This window comes from Drechmeria coniospora, chromosome 03 (genome assembly GCF_001625195.1).
Source record: "Drechmeria coniospora strain ARSEF 6962 chromosome 03, whole genome shotgun sequence".
Lineage (NCBI taxonomy): Eukaryota > Fungi > Ascomycota > Sordariomycetes > Hypocreales > Ophiocordycipitaceae > Drechmeria > Drechmeria coniospora.
In genome coordinates, this window is record NC_054391.1 from 6,611,723 (window position 1) to 6,631,097 (window position 19,375).

Below are 19,375 nucleotides of genomic sequence, written 5' to 3' on the forward strand. Positions count from 1 at the left end.
CCTTCATCATCTCTACCACGTCCACTGCCGCGCGCAATCGATCGATCGACGCTCCATCCAGCTCGTCTGCGTCCTCCTCTCCGTCGTCACGATGGGCTTCGTCGACTACTCCAAGTCCACCAAGTCCAAGGACTATCGCGGCTCCACCTCTTTCGCGACGTACATGATCATCGGCCGTACGACCCCCTCGCACCCGGTGCTCCCTTCTGCCCGCACGATGAATGAACGCTAACGGGAGGGTGCGGCCAGCGACATGCTTCTTCCTCGGCATCCTCTTCGCCTCCTTCCCCTACGACTTCCCCCTCCTCTGGTCCAAGGAGCCGGTCGGCGACGCCTACTACCAGCAGCTTGAGACGCACCTCAAGTTCATGCACCAGTCGCCGCCGCTCATCGGGCGCATCCTCAACATCATGGTCTCCGTCGGCTTCACCGGCCTCTTCGTCAAGCTCTTCCGACCGAGCGAGGCCAACTTCCTCTTCGACGGCGCCTCGCTGATCCTCTACACCATCGGCGTCGCCGTCTACATCACCAACACGGTCAAGGGCCTGCGCACCATCAGCTCCGGGCTCTGGGAGACGGAGGATTTCAAGAAGACGCAGGAGGCGACCGTCGAGGGCGAGTTCGTCCTCGGACGCGAGGACAGCCTCAAGGTGCTGGCGGCGAGCAACACCATCCTCGCCCTCGTCCTCATCGGCGTCCTCGTCCTCCAGGCGGGTCAGTGGTACGCCGAGAAGCGGGACTCGGACGAGGAGACGGCCACGGTCGACAAGAAGGAGCCGTCTCCCAGCGGCAAGGCGGCCGCCAACAAGAAGAAGCAGTGAAGACGGCGGCAGCGCCGAGAGGGAGACGTTTGACGCTTCGCCGTTCTGCGGTCCTCGGGCCAGCGGTTGGATAGGGCGAATACGAGTACTCTGTTGGCCTTATTTTCTTCCTGGTTGACCTTGTTTTCTTCCTGATTGATACTTGTTCGCGAGACGCACTTGCACACTACGCCAGAGTTTCCGTCCGCCGCGCCACTTCCTGCCTCGCGTACGTGCGTGTAGGCGACACGGATGGCGGGGAGATGAATGCGATTCGATGTTTGGAAAGGGACATGACGGCAAGTTGCAGCTTGCTCCCTACCCGGATGGTCCCTCACTTTGGAGACGCAGCCATCTCGCCACCTATCAGCTTCCGTAATGCCATGCAAGTGCCAACTCCTTTCTTCCCGGCCTGCAAACCCTCCGCGAGCGGCATTCAAGTGTACTCACTCCGCTCCGTAGCTCAACGATTCATGAAGTCATACAAACGCGACAAGCTTTTGACCGCCGTCGTCGTCCTTTGAGCTGGGCGGATCGTCGCCTCGTTCAGCACTCTAGCCTCGTGGTCGGTGGATGCAAGTATGCATGTAGCGAGGCCGTCGCGAGCAGTATGAGAAAATGCGAGGAACGAAGCAGGCAGGCAGCGGTACTGCACTGTTAAATGCATACTGGGTACGATGAGGAACATCACATCTAGACCGAGCGTCATCCGTGACACCAATCCAGCGGCAAGTACCGGTACACGCAAGAACGGGCACTTGACTGTCAATCACAAGTACGAGGACGTGCTTGTGCTCATAGGTTCCCCAGTACCAAGTTGAGAGATTAGGCGCCGATGGTTCGTCCGCCACGCAAACCATTCCACGTATGAGTACGCTTCCATATCATCGAGGGCACGACGGTGCAGCGCCCGAAGCTACAGGGCGCGTCGATGCCTTTGATCACGTTCCAGCTCCCGCAGGGTGTCCTGCGTCGACGCGTGGATCAACGAGGGGCGTGAACTGATTCCGAAGACTGCGACGGTGAAGATGCTGACAACCGACGAGACGACGCTGAAGTTGTGGAGCAGCATGCTGATCTTGATGAACCGTGTGCGTGCGGGAAGGAGTACTTTTGAGTAATATCAAACGAACTTCTACAGTACACGTAAGCTTACTGTTCACTTGGACACGTGCTTGACCCCAAAGGGGGTTTCCAACCAACGATTTCGATATGTGCATTTTCACGAGTTTCAGGGACGCAGGATAACTATTGCTCGTGCCTATTGCGTATACATTCGTACCGATTTGCTGGCTTATATCCTTGTTTCAGACATTTTCTTCCCATTGCATCTTTGCGTCAGCCTTTGGATATGGGGGGACGCTCGTCTACAACCAAGTACAGTACAAGCAAGTACCGTAGTTGTACTCCGTACTTGTAAGTAGTACGCATGAAAAGCATCGGCTTATTAAATGGGCCTCAACTCGTATTGATGATACGATTGCTCCGTACCGCCAATTCATTCACGTACAGTCCGGAGTTAGTAAGTACGAGTTCGATGGCGAGGCATGTCCCTACATATTGCGAACAGGGGCCGGCCTGTCTCGGGGTTCCATCGATGCCGACCTCTGCAGACGAACAGGCGATTGGCTGGCGCCGGCAAGGGAGGAAGATCAAAATTGGTTGCGGGAATTCTTATCAGATCCAGCTAGTAGGGACGAGGAGTGGCTGGTCCCCTGTACGATCCGCAAGCGACTCGCGGATGGCTGTAATACTGCAGTTGAGAGAAAAACCCCTCTCACTCCTACCACCTACTTCCTACTACACCTGCCTCGTCCCTCTGCTTGCACGGAGACGAGGACCGCCAGCCCCTTGACGTTCGTTTCCCGCTCTAGCTGGGTTCCCGTGCCGCACATGGTGCATTTCAGGGACACGTGCGACTCCCCCACAGGTGAGCAAGGATGACAATGGCAAACAAGAAGGCTCTCACCCTGTTCCGTGTCTTTCATTTGCCATCGTATATCCCGCACCTCTGCCTTCCCCTGGTTCGTACCCGCTCGCCATATGATCTACAGGCAGGTGTCCTCTTGTGGCCGTACCGTACCCGGTAATACGGCCTGGAACGAAGTGGTTGGCACAGCTCGACGGTGGCGGACGGCGGCAGGAAAATGCCTCTTTGCTCGCCGAGATTTGAGATGGTGAATCCAAAAGTTCTACTCCGAACTACGTACTTGTAGATATTCCCGATACAACTTGGGGTGGAATACCAAATACCAACTGGCGACAACCTGCCACTATTATTTGAAATCACCCGTGCACACTAACTACTAGTACGTAGCACCTACCTAGCTTGTCCTGTGCCTGGCTGCTAGATGTGTCAAGTACTAAAGTGTAAGGGTAGGGTGTACATGGCTGCACAGTGCAGACACATGTGCATTCAGCTCGGTAGCAGTGATCAGCATAGTATGTGTAAGTACTCAGGACATCGCAGGGTTGCAAATACTTACTTACTTTACAGTACTTGTAGGTGCAATTACCATAATATCATGCATGTACAGTACAAGTATGACTACTCCGTACTGTACTGTAGTTCTTCCTCCGAGTCAATCTTCCAACGGGCGTGGCTGTGGGCGGGGCTGTTGATAGCGCGATAAGAATTTTCACCAGGGCGCATGTATCACAGGCTGCACGGAGTACACACCGTGCATGTACTGTACAGTACACCTGCTTGTAGGGAGTACCCTTACGGAAACGCAGTGCTGGGTTCGCAGCACTTGTACAAGTACAACTGACACCCATCTGTACTGAATCTGTGAACGTTTCGGCACTGTACGTTAATGTACCAGGAACTCGTTAATTAATTTCTTCTTCAACGCCATCCCGCCCGCCATGACTGACCGCCACCAAACTCATCATCCCCATTGTCCCCATCGTCGTCCGAGCCTCTCCGACATGTACTTGGGTGCCGCATTTGTCCCTGTCGTTTGAATCCACCCTCACCGACTGTCGCTACTGCGGATGACAAAATGTCCTGACGCCGCCGCTCTCGCCTTCGCCCTCGCCCCCTCTCCCCCCCTTTCTCGTGATCCCTCTGTGACTCGACTCGTCCGACCGACTCGCCATAGTCAACGAAACCCGTCGCTGGAGTGGGTTTGGTGCTGCAACATGCCCACCGCTGTCCTACCGCACTATATTCGCCGACCTTGAAATCTGTGCCGTCCCGGCTGGGCTTGCGTCCAGCAAGAACCGTGTCACCCCAGCGGCACAAGCTGAGCCCTTTGCCCGCTGTCGACCGGGCCCGACCGAGACCAACCACTCGGCCCTCTCCACCGCCCTCCTCTCCCGCAACGCCATCGCTCGTTGGGGCGAAAGGGTGAAGCCGACGACGACGACGACGACGACGACGACAGTCTCTCTGTTGTTCGTCTTGGCCACCCCGCACCCGGGCTGGATGACTACCTTTTCCGAGATGGAACCGAGCCCCGTCTCGGTCGAGGCTACCACCTCGGCGCTCACGCTTCGGGGCAAGTCGGCTCTGTTGGAAGCCGTCGAGGATGTATTTTACGGCTCGGTATGTATCGCCGCATCTCGCGCCCCGGGAGGGAGGGCACCGAAAGCTGATGGGCCGCCCTAGGTCGCCGGCGTCGTCGGCAAGTACATCGAGTATCCGTTCGACACCGTCAAGGTTAGGCTCCAGAGCCAGCCCGACCACCTCCCCCTGCGATACAAGGGCCCGCTCGATTGTTTCCGACAATCGATACAGACGGAGGGCTTCTACAGCCTCTACCGTGGCATCACGGCGCCCCTCGTCGGCGCCGCCCTCGAAACGAGCAGCCTGTTCGTCTTCGAGAGCCTCGGCCGCGAGGTCGCCTTCCGAACCGGGCTCGCGTCGCGGGAGAGGTCGCTGTCCGTGCCGGCGCTCTGGGCGACGGGCGCCTTCTCGGGCGCCTGCACCTCCTTCGTCCTGACGCCCATCGAGCTCGTCAAGTGCAAGATCCAGGCGCCCATGCTCGCCGAGTCGGCCGCCGCGCCGCCGGTGCGACCGCTCGCCGTGATCCGAGACGTGTACCGCCACGAGGGTCTCCGAGGCTTCTGGCACGGTCAGCTCGGGACCCTGATCCGGGAGACGGGCGGGTGCTCGGCCTGGTTCGGCGCCAAGGAGACGGCCACGGCCATGTTCTACAACCTGAAGACGTCGGCGGCGGCGACCGAGGCCGAGAGGAAGAGCATCCTGTCGAAGCCTTTGCCCTTGTGGCAGCAGGCCCTTGCCGGCGCCTCGGCCGGCGTCTCGTACAACTTTTTGTTCTTCCCCGCCGACACGGTCAAGTCGCGCATGCAGACGGTGCCGGTCGGTCGTCTGGCGGCGAAACGCACATTCTGGAACGAGGGAGTGGCCCTGTGGCGGCAGCATGGCCTGCGAGGCTTTTACCGTGGCTGCGGCGTCACCTGCCTCCGCTCGGCGCCGAGCTCGGCATTCATATTCATGGTCTACGACGGACTGAAGCGCCGCTTCCCACTCCAGTAGCATTGTGCACGTGCACTGCCGCGGACAAAAAAAGCGATGGCAATGTTGCCATGGCTATGATCGGAACGAGGGATACTGCATTCATGAGCATTGGCTACGGCGTTTGGAGTCGTCCAAGAGACACTCTCTCGCTTTCTTTGATTTCTCCTCGAATCAATATTATTCAAATCGAAAAGAAGGCGGACCGGGCGATGCGTTGCGATGGGGTGATTTGATTCGGTGCCTTCAATCCCGCGTACAGCGGATCTCCTCGCTACCTTTCGCGACCAAGGGGAATCAACCATTCGCACAAGCGTTCTTCCTCGGAGCTTTCATCGGCACCATCGCGCTATTTCTTCTTGTCGTTGTCGTTCCTCACCGTCTCCTTGTCCGAGAGATCCCAGCTATTGAGATGGCCCGCCCCGGCGCAGAGGTAGGTGGCGAAGCTCAGCCAGGCGAGGTAGGGGATCTGGCAGAGCCCGGCCACCTTATCGACGGACCCCCAGACGCGGGTGAGATAGACGTTGACGCCCAGGAGGGCGAGGATATCGATGGTGGCCTCGACGGGCCGCTCGGCGACGAAGAAGAGGGGCATCCAGGCAAAGTTCAGGCCGAGCTGGATTGTGTAGAGCGTCATGCCGAGCCGCGTAGCCCGAGTGACCTCTGGGGAGGCGAGGGGCGATAGGCCGGTGCTCGTGGCGCGGTAGGCGGCGTAGCCCATGATGCTGGGAGGGTCTCGGTGTCAGCTCGGCCCGCAGGCGGTGCGGCAACGCACAGAGTTGTGGGCAGTCGGCGTGCCGAATGGTTGGAATGCGTGAACGTACCCGTAGAGCAGGGTCCAGACTGGACCAAAAACCCAGGGCGGCGGACGCAGCGGGGGCTGCTTGAGCGACAAGTATTTATCCTTTGTTTGTGTCGCTATATCCGCGCAACATCATGTCAGCATGTCTTGTCCGACCGTCTCCGGGGCGCAAGGGACGATGGGCTCACGACGGGTGCCATAGCCGACGGCGGTGCCAAGGGCGATGGGCAGGAGGATGGAGGCTGCTGGATGCTGCAGCACCCGCGCGTCGATGGCAAAGTTGGGTAGGATGGTGGTCATGTTTGGATGGAGGAAGCGCTGCTCTGGTCGTCGGCGATTGCGCTCCGCGATGGGAAGGGAAACGAGCCTGACGCTTGCTAGTTACGACGCTGGGCTGGACGAAGGCTGCTTGATGTTGGCGATGGGACGATGGCGGGAGGGAAAGATGGTGATGGTGGGCAGCAGCGGGAAACGCTATGTCGTCATGGATCGTATTGGGCGGCTGACATGTTGGAGCGTGGCTGGGCACAGCTCGGTTTTCTTAAGCGGTTAAGTACGGAGTACATGTACGAAAGTAGAGCAGATACGTGCATGTGTACATGCACTTTGTGTGTGTTTGTGCAGCGTATGCAAGTATGTGCAGCGTATGCAAGTACATGTACATGCAGTGCTTCGAGCAAGCACTCACAACCAACACCCATCAACGTTGCTTCGAAGAATACGCAGGTCATCGCGTCTACAGACGACGTCTCGTCCGACCACGAAAGCATGCTATTCGCCGGGCCGATGTTGGTGGGCGGGAATCAACTTATGATGGTTTGAAGCTGCCGGTTGCCTACCCGTCGGGCCGTTTGTGCCAGCCAATGCATGCATACTTAAGTACGGAGGTACACAAAGAGACCGAGTAATTACTTACAAGTACAAGTACTGTTAGTTGGGATTTGTACTCTGTATGAATACTACAGAGTAATAGTACTAGAAGTTCCCATATTCCGTTTGCTGCTTAAGTACAACTACGTAGTAATTATTACTTGCAGTAGCACCGCACTTGGGTGATGGTGGGGACGTCACGTGTCTTCGGCACGGCTCCGCGGTTTAATTGATTCGCGCGCCGGCGCGTCTCAACGCGTCCGCTAAGAGCTCTACGCGCGCGACGCCGCGGCAGGAGCAGGGGAGCCGCGACATGGTACAACTTCTTCACGATCCGCAGCTCACCTATCACCACCTGTTGCTCTTTCTCGTCCTTCCCTCGCTCCCTCCCCCAAACATTCGCCCATCTCCATCCGTTTGGACCGGCAGCTGGCATCATTGGAAGATTGGAGCATAGGGACGTCGGAAAGAGCACACCCGTCTGCTGTGTGCGTATTCGGGAAGGCGCCTTTTTCATCTCCCGCAACGCAACCCATCATGTCTCCGGCGGCGCTGGGCAAGCGCACTCGAAGTGCTGCGGAAGCTGGTAAGTGTCGCCCTCATACGTCCTGCTCGTTAGTTTTCCATGGCGTTCCGTTCCGGCTGACGCGGATGCAGCTCTCGTCGAGACGCCGAGCAAGAGAAGCCGACATCACGACGCGTACGCCGTCGGCGGTGGCGACGAAGAAAACGACGATCCCGACGCCGAGCTTGACTCGCAGGAGGACAAGGTCGTTCAGGAGCTCCCGCGGAAGAGGCAGCGCGCGGCTTCGACGACCAAAGAGAACCCGGTGACGCCTTCGACGCCCCGGCACCGCGATGCTTTCTCCCGATACCCCGACACCCCGCGGCATACGGTCATGTCGGCCGGCAAGCTCTTCCGGCGCATGACCCCACAATCCCCTCTCACGCCGTCGACAATTCAAACCGTCTACCAGTCGGCGCGTCAGCTCTTTGCGCGCGGCGCGGAACCCGGTCAGCTTATCGGAAGGGAGTCGGAGCGAAGCCAGCTTGCCGCCTTTCTCGACCGCTGCTCCTCCGACTCTCCCCACGGCTGCCTCTACGTTAGCGGCGCGCCCGGCACGGGCAAGAGCGCAATGATCACGGAGATGACCAAGCAGGGCCCCGAGCGCGCAGGCGTCCGGAGCGCCTTCATCAACTGCATGAGCATCAAGTCATCCAAGGACCTCTACACCACCCTCCTGGCCGAGCTCGGCTTCGACGGCAACGTGAGCGAGGCCGACGCCGTGTCGGCCCTGCAGCAAGCCTTCTGCCCAAAGTCGAAGCAGCCGTCGGCCGTCTACCAGGTGACGCTCGACGAGATTGACCACATTCTGACTATGGGCCTCGAGAGCCTCTACCGCATCTTCGAGTGGTCCCTACACGCCAGCTCGCGGCTCGTGCTCATCGGCATCGCCAACGCGCTCGACCTCACCGAACGGTTCCTGCCCCGGCTCAAGTCCAAGAATCTAAAGGCGGACCTCCTGCCCTTCCTGCCCTATACGGCGGCCCAGGTCAAGAACATCATCATGACGCGGCTCAAGTCCCTGATGCCGGCCGACAAGCAGAGCTACGTTCCCTTCCTCCACCCGGCCGCCATTGAGCTCTGCTCCCGCAAGGTGTCGAGCCAGACGGGCGACCTACGCAAAGCCTTTGAGATTTGCCGGCGGGCCTTGGACCTGATCGAGGCCGAGACGCGATGCAAGCACGAGGAGGAGGCGCGGGAGAAGCTGCTGCAGATGACGCCTTCGAAGAAGCCGCTCGGGGAAAAGGTCAACGGAGCGGCGGCGACGTCGGGGCCGCGAAGCGTCATGGAGACGATGACGGCGTCGCTCAAGGCCCTCACGGCCGAGACGGCACCGAGAGCTTCCATCGGTCACCTCAACAAGGTGACGGCGGCGGCCTTCAGCAACGGCACCAACCAGCGGCTCAAGACGTTGAACCTGCAGCAGAAGGCGGCCCTGTCGGCCCTCGTAGCGTACGAGAACCGGGCGCGAAGCGTGGCCAGGTCGGCGGGCGGGTCGACGGCATCCAAGTCGCAATCGCTCGCGCCAACCATCAAGATGCTCTTCGACGCCTATTGCCAGCTGTGCACGCGAGATTCGCTCCTGCACCCGCTCTCGAGCTCCGAGTTCCGGGAGGTCGTCGGCAGCTTGGAGACGCTCGGGCTCGTCAACACGGTCTTTGGGAAATCCGGCAGCTTCGGCCTGGCCCAGACGCCGAGCAAGCGGGGTCGCAAGGGCACGGCCGGCAGCGGCGACGACCGACGAATCGCCAGCTCGGTGAGCGACAAGGACATGGAGTCGGTCGTCGATGGCGTCGGCGCGGGCATCCTGAAGAGCATTCTCGCCGGCGAGGCCTTGGACTGAACGGAGAGCACAGGGTGCCATGGAGTTGGTCGAAGGAGCGGTCTGGTTCGCATGAGCATGGTCAGGAGTTTTCTCGAGGCATAGCATTGGCGTTTGGTTCTATTGTTCGTTTGGAGACGGGAGACGCATCACACGGCGCCGGGTGTTGGTTAGGGAGACGTGTACAGGGATCCGACGGAGGACAGGACCGTCGCCGTCTGGTGTGAAGCACCCGTACCTGTGCCGTGCTGTGCTGTACTAGACGTGTACGCAGTGGCGTGGCATGGACGTCAAACGGCGCAACGGCAACGAGGTGAATACGGCGAATGGAATAGGAGTGAACGATGCCGAGTCTGCCCATGGTCAAGTGCAGGTTGTCGAGGCAGCAGGCATGTAGGTTGGCACCAGTAGCTAAGCCACTCAAGCATCACGATGCATATCTGCGCGGAACTGACCACCACCCGGTGGCAGGTATTATTTACGTTGCCCATACGGGTCGGACCCAGCACTGCACATGTAGGCCCGCCTCCACTCCGTACTGACAACGAAATCACTAGCCATGGATGATTGCCAACCTCCACCTGCGAACCGGCAACGCCAAGTCTAGCTGAGTGGAGGTCGGGTAATTCTGGTGGATGGCTAGACGTATCGGCGATACGTCATCTTACGTGTCGGTCGATGGATATATCCGAGCAGGATGCAAAAGGCGATGCACGCCCCGGCGCACGGTCGGACGAAGCGGATGTCAACAACGAGGACGACATGGGATGCTTGTTTCAGGCTTCCAACGCGGCTCGGGGGAGGGTGGGCCTCGCTTCGTCGGTCGGATCGACGCTCCCACGGCAACACGGGTAGCGGTAGCGTCCAGGGGTAGGAGAGGCGGGAGGATGAAGGATGAAGGAGGACGGAAAGTCGACGATGCGGCCTGTTTCATACGGTGCGGAACGAATCGAGTGACGTGGGCGTGCTGCGGACGGTGGCGTTGCATTGCGCGGCCTGACTCGCCCTGCGCCGAGGAATGCGGCTTGACTGCTTGCCGATGCGGCCAGGCACCTACAGTACCAACACTGGACATTGGCACGGAGTACAGCGAGAGGTAGGTGTACCTAACCGCTGGAACTTTGGTGCCTTGGTACCTCGAACCGAGTATTGCTGTGCGGTGTCGGTAGGTTCGTCAGCAAACCCCTGTACCTTTCGTCGTTCGTGCTTGTTCGTGCTAAAAAAAAAAAAAAAAGCTACCGCTCCATACGCTGCAAGTAAGTACAAGTACTTACCTTAGGTACTAGGTAGTATGGAGAACCAGGTACCGGCATGACTACTAGGTCCTAGCAGGTAGTACTCCGTACCTACAACTAACTATTACTAACTCGCCGAGCCCAGCGCGCTTGACAGAGTACCTGCTGCCAGGAAGGGCAGTCAGTACCCAGTAGGGTTGATCTCGACGAAGCATTTTCCTGTCTGAAGCGAAAAGGATCTTCCCCGAGCGTGCCAGGCATCCCATCAAGCACCCTATCAGGCGTCCCATCAAGAATCCCATCAAGCATCATGGATGCGATCATGCACGGCGCTGACGGCCTTGGTTGGTGGATGGGAGGTACATTGGACGTGCTCGACCTGCCATGTACCGCCGCTACCCTTCGCGCTGGAGCGGCGGCGGGTGTACAAAGACAGGCACGGCATTTCAGTCGAAGCAACAGACACGGCCAAGCTTTCTCTTGGCAACGGGCCCTTTCCTGAATCTTGCGCTGGCAGACGACGACGAGCATGTCATTGCCTGCCAGCAGCCGATGCGAGGCTTCCCTGCCCAGTCTTGGATTTTTTGGAGCATGAGGTGCTCGGCACCGCCGCGAGCCCCCCCGACGAGGTACAATCGGACGAAAACCTGGTACTCTGGGAAGCTTATCATGGCAGCTATAACCTGCGAACACCGTGCCCTATTCCACCGACGGGGTACGGAGTACCTACCGCCGAACCCCCTACCACGCACGCACGCAATCACTTCATACCTACGGAGCACTAGGTACTATATTACCTTAGCACCAACGCGCAGCAGGTATGGGGGAATGGGTGGTGGTGGTCCCCAGCACAGTACACCTACAACTATAGGTAGGTGCCTACGGAGTACAGTACACCTACATGTACGTGCTCCCTGCTGCCCTGCCGTTCGCTGCCTCTCCCAGGCTCCGCCACCCGCCGCTCTTCCCGCCGCCTGCAAGGGTGGTTGTGCGTAGCGAGGCCGGAGTACGAGCACTCCGGACTCCGTACTTACCACCTACATGTACGTAGCCACCACCTGCATACCGACAGGTACATGCCTATATTACCTATGGATGCTCCGTAATTACGTCTAGGTTCGTTGCGAATGGATGACCCATTTCTCAACCACAGAAACGACTCACCACCATCTACTACTCATCTGCCTTGCTTGCTTGCTTGCTTGCTGGCTTGCCTTGCTACCCACCCCCCACCACCGCCGTCGCCGCCGCCACCACCACTACGACCACCACCACCACCACCAGCTCCACCACAACCACCACCACCACCACAACCACAAACACAACCATCACCTCCCGCCGTCTTCCCAAAAGTCAAGCCGATCAGGACTCGTACATCAGCAGCCTCTGCTTCCCATTCCCCGGGACCGCCTCCATCCGCAAGAGCCCGTCGTCCACCCGGCATCTACGCGACGTCGTCTCCACCAACGTACGACCGTTGCTGCGGCTGCTGCACCTGCGGCTGCACCTGCGGCTGCACCAGCACCTGCTCCTCCTCGTCCTCCACCTCCTCCGCCGCTTCCAGCTGATCTCTACAGCCGTTTGCTTCCTTCATTCCCCGTCGCCCGCGGGGCCTCTGCCTCGCGTGTCCCCCCCCCCCCCAAATCCCCCAATCTGTCGACGCGGGAGCAGCTACTGAGGCATCGCGAGCGACGCTGCTGGATTTTCGACAAAGCGGAAGCACTTGACGCGGGGGCTGCCTGCCAGCCGCCGCCGTGTCCCATCGCCGGGGACGAGCGGCCATGACGGCGCCAGAACGGCAGCAGAGGTCTGCCGCCATGCCGTCGTCGTCCTTGTCGCCGTCGTCGTCGTCGCCCTCGCCCCTTCCCGCCGCTCCCGGCTCGTCCTCGACCGTCTTGGGCACCCTCCGTGCTTCGTCCTCGTCGGCTCCGAAATCGCCGCCTCCTCCTGCTCGGCCGAGCCTCCTGTCGCGCCTCAACCTGCCGCTACCGAGCGCGTTCAGGAACCGCCACCGCAACGTCGTCGACTTCCACATCCGCTGCGACGAACCCTACCGAAAGTACGCCGCCGGTGACGCCGTCCGCGGCGCCGTCGTCCTCGCCGCCGTGAAGCCGGTCCGCATCACCCACCTCGTCGTCTCCCTGCACGGCTACGTCCGCGTCCTCAAGGACCCGACCTCGCTGGCCAAGGCCCAGCTCGCCGCCGCCCTGCCGTCCCACGGATGCTCGAACCACCCGCAGTACCACGGCAACGGCCTCGCCAGCCTGTTCCAGGACGAGCAGATTCTCAGCGGCGAGGGGCGCCTCGAGCCCGGGAGGTACGAGTTTGGCTTCGAGCTGCTCTTCCCCAACAAGGAGCTTCCGAGCAGCATTGATGTACGTGCATCTGTCTTGTCTGGCTGCCTGTGCTTCGCGGTCCCCACTCCGTCATCTCCGTCATCACCTCTAACACGTCCGTCTCCTCCTCCTCCTCCTCCTCCTCCAATTCCCCTCTTACTCCGCCTCGCCCGTCGCCGGTAGCTAACAAACACGTACCCCAGTTTGAGCGGGGGACGATATCGTACATGATTACCGCCACCATCACGAGGCCGACGACGATATCGCCGACGTCGACCTGCGACCGCCGCGTCATGCTCGCCCAGACAATCGACATCGGCATGCTCCCGCCGCCGCGACCGCGAACCATCTTCTTGGAACCGATATCGAAACGCACGCGGAGGAAAAGGTCCGTCGCGCAGGACAGGGCGCCGGCCGCATGTCCCGACGTCGCCGATCTCGCCTCCGAGGCCGGTTCCGTTGACCGAGCCACCGTCGCCGACGAGCCCGCCTCGGCCGAGCATCGTTCTCACATCCCCACCGATGCCCGGAGCGAGGTCAGCGGCGAGAGCGGCCGCAGCGCCAGCACGGCCATCAGCAGGGCCGACTTTGCCCAGCTTTCCCAGGCCATCTCGGCCATGTCTCCGGCCGAGAAGCAGCAGGTCGTCGACGACAAGACCATCACGGCATCCGTCAGCCTCATCAAAGCCGGCTTCCTCCCCGGCGACACCGTCTCCGTCAAGATCACGGTCCAGCACATCAAGAGGGTCAAGAGCATGACGGGCGTCATCGTCACCCTCTTCAGGCAAGGAAGGATCGACACCTCGCCCGAACCCTACACCTTCGAATTCCTGACCAAGGAGGAGGAGGCTCGGGTGGCGGACAAGGAGGAGGCCTATCCGAGGTCGCGCACCGGGCTCGGCGGCCTCTCCCTGACCTCGTCGAGCTCGACGAGCGTCTTCCGCAAGGACCTGGATCAGAACGCGGCACCGCTCATCATAGACCCTGTCACGCTGCAGGCCTCGGTCACGGTGTCCGTCAGGATCCCCGACGACGCCTTCCCGACCATCAAGGGGGTGCCCGGCGAGATGATCAACTTCAAGTACCAAGTCGAGGTCGTCGTCGACCTCGGCGGACGCTTGGCGAACCAGCTCCAGGGGGGGCAGTCGAACTCGCGCTTCGGGCCCTACGGCAGCGGCGGCTCCGACCAGAGCGCCCACTCGTACGGCCCGCGCCGGACGGCCAACATCGCCGACACGGAACCTCTGAGGAGGGAAAAGGGCGTCATCTCGGTCACCATGGAGACGGTCGTCGGCAGCACCGACAGCTCGCGGAACCGCAAGCCGACGCCGGCCGCGGCACCGTTGTCGTCGCCCGAGTCGGGCACCGTGCGCGTTGCCGAGAGCGACGACGACGAAGTCATCCGACCCGAGATCCCCCGCCCCGACGAGGCCTCCCCGGGCTACTTTCAGCAAGGTGCGACGGCCTCGGGTCAAGCCAACGGCCATCCGTTCGCCCCGCCACCTGGCCAGCAGCCCCTCCCCGGCCACGTCCAGGCGGCGGGCGCCCAGCTCGCCGGCGCAGGGTCAAACGCCGTCGGCGGCGGTGACGACGACGCCGCTCCCTCGTACGTTCCGCCACCCTCGGTCCCGGACCAGCGTTCGATGACGGAAAAGGACCGGGTGCGACAGGCGGAGCTGCGACTGCTCCCCAGCCAACCCCCTGCCGCGAGCGCCCCATCCGCCGCGCACGACGGCGGAGACGACGGCCGAAGGCGCTCGCTTCTGGAGCCCGGCGCGCCGGCCGACGAAGCACCTGCACCGTCGGCGCCGACGTTGGAGGACCTGGCTGCTGGACAGCCGGTCGAGGACAAGCAAGAGTTGGAGCGGCAGCGGTTGATGAACGAAGCGAGCGCGCCGCCCGAGTTTCCCGACGACGTGGAGCGAAGGGGGGAGCCTTCGTCGTCGACAAGCGCGGCCCACGACGAGCCGTCTGCGCCCGTCCTGGGCGAGCGTGACGTTGACGGCCACGACTACGGCGACGTGGGCAACGGCTCCTCCAGGGGCGGCACCGGCCCCATCGTCGAGCAGCTACCGGCATACGAACGATGACAGCCCCCCTGCCCGCCGGCGGCGCTGCTCCGGGATGGATGCCTGCATCGCGAGGCGTTTTGCTTTTTCTCCTGTTTTCACAACCGCCACGTCACGGAGGCGGGTCATGCTTTCCCATCTCTCGTGGCGGATGGATGATGCATGGGCTGGCGGTTTGACGATGGCTACGGCTACGAGTGAGTAATCATATAGACGGACCGACGGGCGGGCCAACGGACAGGCGAGGCGCACGAGCACAATCGAAGGATCCGGCACAGGTTGTGGGATGGTTGTGAAAAATGTGGGAGAGGTTGTCGTAGGTGGCGATGGCACTATGGACCAAATACACAATCGTCGCTCGCATGACGCGTCCCGTCCTTCCACGCCGCTACGGCTGTCCGTTGTGCGTCCAGTCATGTCCGTCGGTGTAGCGGTGCGGCGTGTTCGACGGCGTGTCGGGAGGCCAAGGCATCAGTGGTGCAGCATCACAGGTGCGCCCTCCTCCTCCCAGCCGTGCAGGCTCTCCCTGAGGTTGACCCAGTAGCGCAGGCGGACGGCCTCGCTCTTGGCGGCGTCCACGTCGTCGTCGCGAAAGGCGCGCTCGAGCAAAAGCTCGCTGCGGGAGATGCGAGCTTCGTTGGCGTCTCGGAGAGGTACGAGGTCGTCGGCGCTGACGGCCGCCTCGATGGCCTCGTGCGTGTCGAGGACGAGGGCGAGGAGGTCGGGTTCGTCCACCTTGAGGGCCTCGTCGGCGGCGACGTCGACGCCGCGGAGGGTGAGGAGGTACTGCGCGCGCAGCAGGGGGTTGGCGAGAGTGCGGTAGGCGTGGTTGATGGCAGACGAGGTCGCTTCGGCCGCATGCTTCCGCTCGGCCGGGTGCTTGTCTGGGTGGTGGGCAGCTTGGAGCCGGAGAAACTCGCGACGCAGCGCCGAGGTGTCGACGGGGAAGTGGCCTCGTGGCGGGGGCCCGTCGGGGAGGGTCTGGGGGAAGAGGTCGTAGAGCGTGCTTTGCGTCTCCGCTTGCCGCCGCGGTTGTCGTTGCGGCGGTGACGACGAGCCGGGGCTGCCGTCGTGGTGAGCGGCCGAGGCCGCCGCTGAGCTGTAAAGGCGGGCACTCTGGGAGACGAGACGGGCCTGGGGAGGCGGCGAGGCCCAGCGGTGTCGAGATGCGGCAGCGAGGGCATCGGGCCGGAGAGGAGGGTTCCGTCGTGGCCACTGTCGGGGATGGAGGTGCGGCTGCGCTGGTGTCGTCGCTGTCGTCGTCGTCGTCGCCGCGACTGGTGACGACGAGGCTTTTTGGGCCCGGAGGCACCAGCCGCACAACCGGCCTGTTGGTCGCAACATGGTCGTGCGCTCGAAGGGCTGGGTAGCCTTGTCAACAGCGCCTATAGGAATGGCAATCCTAGCCGGTCGATGCCGGTCGACGCTCAGTGATGGTAGCCGGAGGAGGGTGAAAGGTGCGGATGAGAGGGCATCACGGTCGCGGTGGCGGTCAAGGCATGTCGAAAAGGCCGATGCGATGCGGTTGAGCTAACTTGTACTAGTACCACTCCGTGCTGAGGATTCTCGCTGTTATTAAAGTAATACGTACAGGTACTTGCGAGCACACCTTCCGTACGATGGCTTCCAAGTACCAGATACCGCACGGAGTTGGCATTTCTGGTGAATTAATGACTTGCAAGTACAAGTACGGATACCAAACTCTCCGAACGCCGCACGCCGAACCGAGCGGTCACTGGCTTTTGCATTTCGCCACCTGTAAGTTTACTCCGATGGCCCGACATCGGCCGAGCTTGGGGGCTTGTTGTCACCAATGTCGCTTTCGACTTTCCACCCAACATCCCATCCAACGTCCAATCCAACGTCCCATCCAACGTCCCATCCAACGTCCCAGATGCCGTTGCCATTGCCGACGTCAACAAGTCACGGAAAGCTCACGATCCCCTCGGCAGCGTCAAGGGGCAAGGTCGATCCGAAACAACCTCACATGTCCAAGTTGTCCGCCCTGCACGTCTTGACGGACTACCGCTCGTCCACATCTCCGTTCTCAGCTTCCATCGTGCTCACATTCCCCTCTTTCTGAACCATGGACTGTGATCCTTGACCCCTAATTACTTTGTCGGTGCGGAGTGGAAATGACATCATGGCGAAATCACAACTCATGTCGACGAGTGTAGCCTCCGGCTGCTTGGTACGACGAATGTGCAGCCGATGCCGACTCCGCAGCGGCACCCTGCGGGTTTTCCCGTCCTTTCTCCTTGGTCTCCTGCACGTCCACAATCGTCAGCCCTTTCCACTTCATGGTCCTTAGGCCTAGGTTGTCCCTGGTGCCGCCGTCGCACGTGCTCGCGTGATACTATCCGCTCGCATCCTCTTTCCGCGGCAACCATGGCAAAAGTGTTTGATGCCGCCGAGGGTAGGTGATGATGAATGGCAAGACAGTCGTCGGCATCCGAGTCATGGTCCGCGGCAGTGTGCTGATATATCGCTCATCCGCTCACCGTGGACAGTGGCCGCCCACAACACGCGTAGCAGTTGCTGGGTCATACTGTACGGCGACGTCTATGACGTGACCGACATCTTGGCCTCCCACCCTGGAGGTTCCAACGTCATCCTCAAGCTCGCCGGCCAAGACGCCACCCGCGACTACGATCCGGTCCACCCAGCGGGAACGCTCGAGGAGAACTTGAAGCCCGGGGCCAAATTGGGTCGGGTCAAGGCCGACAGCGTACCGAGGACAGGAGCTTCGGCGGTCGAGGACGACGCAGGCAACCTGGGTCGCGGGCCCTCGTTGGCGTCGCTTCTCAACCTGGATGAGATCGAGCGAGAGGCCAGCAGGCGCATCTCCAAGAGGGCCTACGCCTACTACTACTCGGCCAGCGACGACCTCTGCTCAAAGTCGCTGAACAAGGCCGTCTATCGGGATATCCTCCTGCGACCCCGCGTCTTCGTCGACAGCACCGCCTGCGACATGTCAACCTCGGTGCTCGGAAGCAAGGTCGACGTGCCCTTCTTCATCGCCCCGGCCGCCATGGCCCGGCTGGCGCATCCCGACGGCGAGCACGGCCTCGCAAGGGCGGCCGCGCGCTTCGGCGCCATGCAAATCATCTCCAACAACGCGTCCATGAGGCCGGAGCGCATCGTCGAGGGCGCGCCGCGGCATCAAGTCTTTGGTTGGCAGATGTACGTGCAGACGGATCGGCAGAAGAGCATCGACATGCTCCAGCGCATCAACGCCATGCGGGACCGGTTCAAGTTCATCTGCCTCACCCTCGATGCGCCCGTGCCTGGCAAGCGAGAGCACGACGAGAAATCAAGCTTTGCCGACGGAGCCGGGACGAGAGCCACCGACGGCGGCGCCGTTGGCCGGCAGCTCTTCCTCGGTACGGCCCGCGACCTCACCTGGGCGACGACCTTGCCCTGGCTCGCGCGGCACACGGACCTGCCGGTGGTGCTCAAGGGCCTGCAAACGCACGAGGACGCGTACCTGGCGGCGATGCACGCGCCCCAAGTGAAGGCCATCATCCTCTCCAACCACGGCGGACGAGCGATGGACACGGCACCGCCCCCGCTGCACACCCTGCTCGAGATTCGCAAATACTGCCCCGAAGTCTTTGACAAAGTCGAGGTCTGGCTGGACGGCGGCATCAGGAGGGGAACGGACGTGGTCAAGGCGTTGTGCCTCGGGGCGACCGCCGTCGGTCTCGGGAGAGCGCCGCTCTTCGGCCTCGGGGCGGGTGGCCAAGCTGGCGCGGAGCGGGTGTTGGAGAGTACGTGCAAGTTTGGCTCGCAATTTTCCCGACAGGCTACGCTACGGCGCACCATGGTATGCACTCGTGAAGCTGACGCATCGCCTCGCCGAGCAGTTCTCGAAGCCGAAGTCGCCACATGCATGCGCCTGCTGGGCGCGAAGAGCATCTCGGAACTGGGACCTAGATTCGTACGTCGTCGGGCATCTCAACGAGGCCAGCCCTTGACCCCCAACCCCCAGCTCTCGACTTGAAACTCCGAAAGCCCTCGGCCATGCTCACTGCTGACGGCTCCTGCCCCGCGATGCTAGATCAACAGTCGACGTGTGGAGAGAGAGATTTACGACGGAGATCCGGCCTTGGACGAGGGAGGACGCTGGATTTCGAAAGCGAGACTGTAGGGATGCAAGCTGACGGGAAAGGGGCGGCGAACAGTCGGATGCCGTCGTTTCTTGCGGAGAAGATGCTCCGCATGATGTCAAGAATGGATTCGCTTGTGAGCGGAGGACGTGTCAAATCCATCGACGATCGCTCCGTTCAGCGGCTCGGTTGTAGATATCTGCACCAGGGGCAATTCCAAACGCCATTCTTTGACGCCATGCCATGCTGCGCAGCCTCGCGTGACGTAGGATTGGGTGACAAGG

General features: G+C 61.2%; 8 protein-coding genes across 8 annotated transcripts; 6 read left to right on the plus strand and 2 right to left on the minus strand.

Annotated features, from left to right (window-relative positions):
• Window positions 1–91: 91 nt before the first annotated feature.
• DCS_07557 (secretory component protein shr3) lies at window positions 92–821 on the plus strand (the record flags this gene model as incomplete). The annotated part of the gene is made up of 2 exons (XM_040804842.1): window positions 92–176; window positions 250–821. The coding sequence occupies 2 exons, from the start codon at window positions 92–94 to the stop codon at window positions 819–821; spliced, it is 657 nt and encodes a 218-aa protein (XP_040654946.1).
• A 2,976-nt stretch (window positions 822–3,797) lies between these two features.
• Window positions 3,798–5,304, plus strand: DCS_07558 (amino acid transporter arg-13; the record flags this gene model as incomplete). Its single annotated transcript, XM_040804843.1, has 3 exons — window positions 3,798–3,925; window positions 4,020–4,350; window positions 4,414–5,304. 3 exons carry the CDS (start codon window positions 3,798–3,800, stop codon window positions 5,302–5,304), a joined length of 1,350 nt encoding a protein of 449 aa, XP_040654947.1.
• Window positions 5,305–5,632: 328 nt separating this feature from the next.
• Window positions 5,633–6,385, minus strand: DCS_07559 (translocator protein; the record flags this gene model as incomplete). The annotated part of the gene is made up of 3 exons (XM_040804844.1): window positions 5,633–6,008; window positions 6,108–6,201; window positions 6,274–6,385. The coding sequence occupies 3 exons, from the start codon at window positions 6,383–6,385 to the stop codon at window positions 5,633–5,635; spliced, it is 582 nt and encodes a 193-aa protein (XP_040654948.1).
• A 1,107-nt stretch (window positions 6,386–7,492) lies between these two features.
• DCS_07560 (cell division control protein Cdc6) lies at window positions 7,493–9,363 on the plus strand (the record flags this gene model as incomplete). Its single annotated transcript, XM_040804845.1, has 2 exons — window positions 7,493–7,541; window positions 7,613–9,363. The coding sequence occupies 2 exons, from the start codon at window positions 7,493–7,495 to the stop codon at window positions 9,361–9,363; spliced, it is 1,800 nt and encodes a 599-aa protein (XP_040654949.1).
• Window positions 9,364–11,478: 2,115 nt separating this feature from the next.
• On the plus strand, window positions 11,479–12,255 carry DCS_07561 (uncharacterized protein; the record flags this gene model as incomplete). Its single annotated transcript, XM_040804846.1, has 2 exons — window positions 11,479–11,583; window positions 11,731–12,255. The coding sequence occupies 2 exons, from the start codon at window positions 11,479–11,481 to the stop codon at window positions 12,253–12,255; spliced, it is 630 nt and encodes a 209-aa protein (XP_040654950.1).
• A 103-nt stretch (window positions 12,256–12,358) lies between these two features.
• DCS_07562 (pH response protein PalF) lies at window positions 12,359–15,003 on the plus strand (the record flags this gene model as incomplete). Its single annotated transcript, XM_040804847.1, has 2 exons — window positions 12,359–12,952; window positions 13,117–15,003. 2 exons carry the CDS (start codon window positions 12,359–12,361, stop codon window positions 15,001–15,003), a joined length of 2,481 nt encoding a protein of 826 aa, XP_040654951.1.
• Window positions 15,004–15,453: 450 nt separating this feature from the next.
• DCS_07563 (J-type co-chaperone JAC1, mitochondrial) lies at window positions 15,454–16,639 on the minus strand (the record flags this gene model as incomplete). The annotated part of the gene is made up of 2 exons (XM_040804848.1): window positions 15,454–16,512; window positions 16,574–16,639. 2 exons carry the CDS (start codon window positions 16,637–16,639, stop codon window positions 15,454–15,456), a joined length of 1,125 nt encoding a protein of 374 aa, XP_040654952.1.
• A 731-nt stretch (window positions 16,640–17,370) lies between these two features.
• On the plus strand, window positions 17,371–19,132 carry DCS_07564 (mitochondrial cytochrome b2; the record flags this gene model as incomplete). The annotated part of the gene is made up of 3 exons (XM_040804849.1): window positions 17,371–17,398; window positions 17,493–18,922; window positions 19,043–19,132. The coding sequence occupies 3 exons, from the start codon at window positions 17,371–17,373 to the stop codon at window positions 19,130–19,132; spliced, it is 1,548 nt and encodes a 515-aa protein (XP_040654953.1).
• Between the last annotated feature and the right edge of the window lie 243 nt (window positions 19,133–19,375).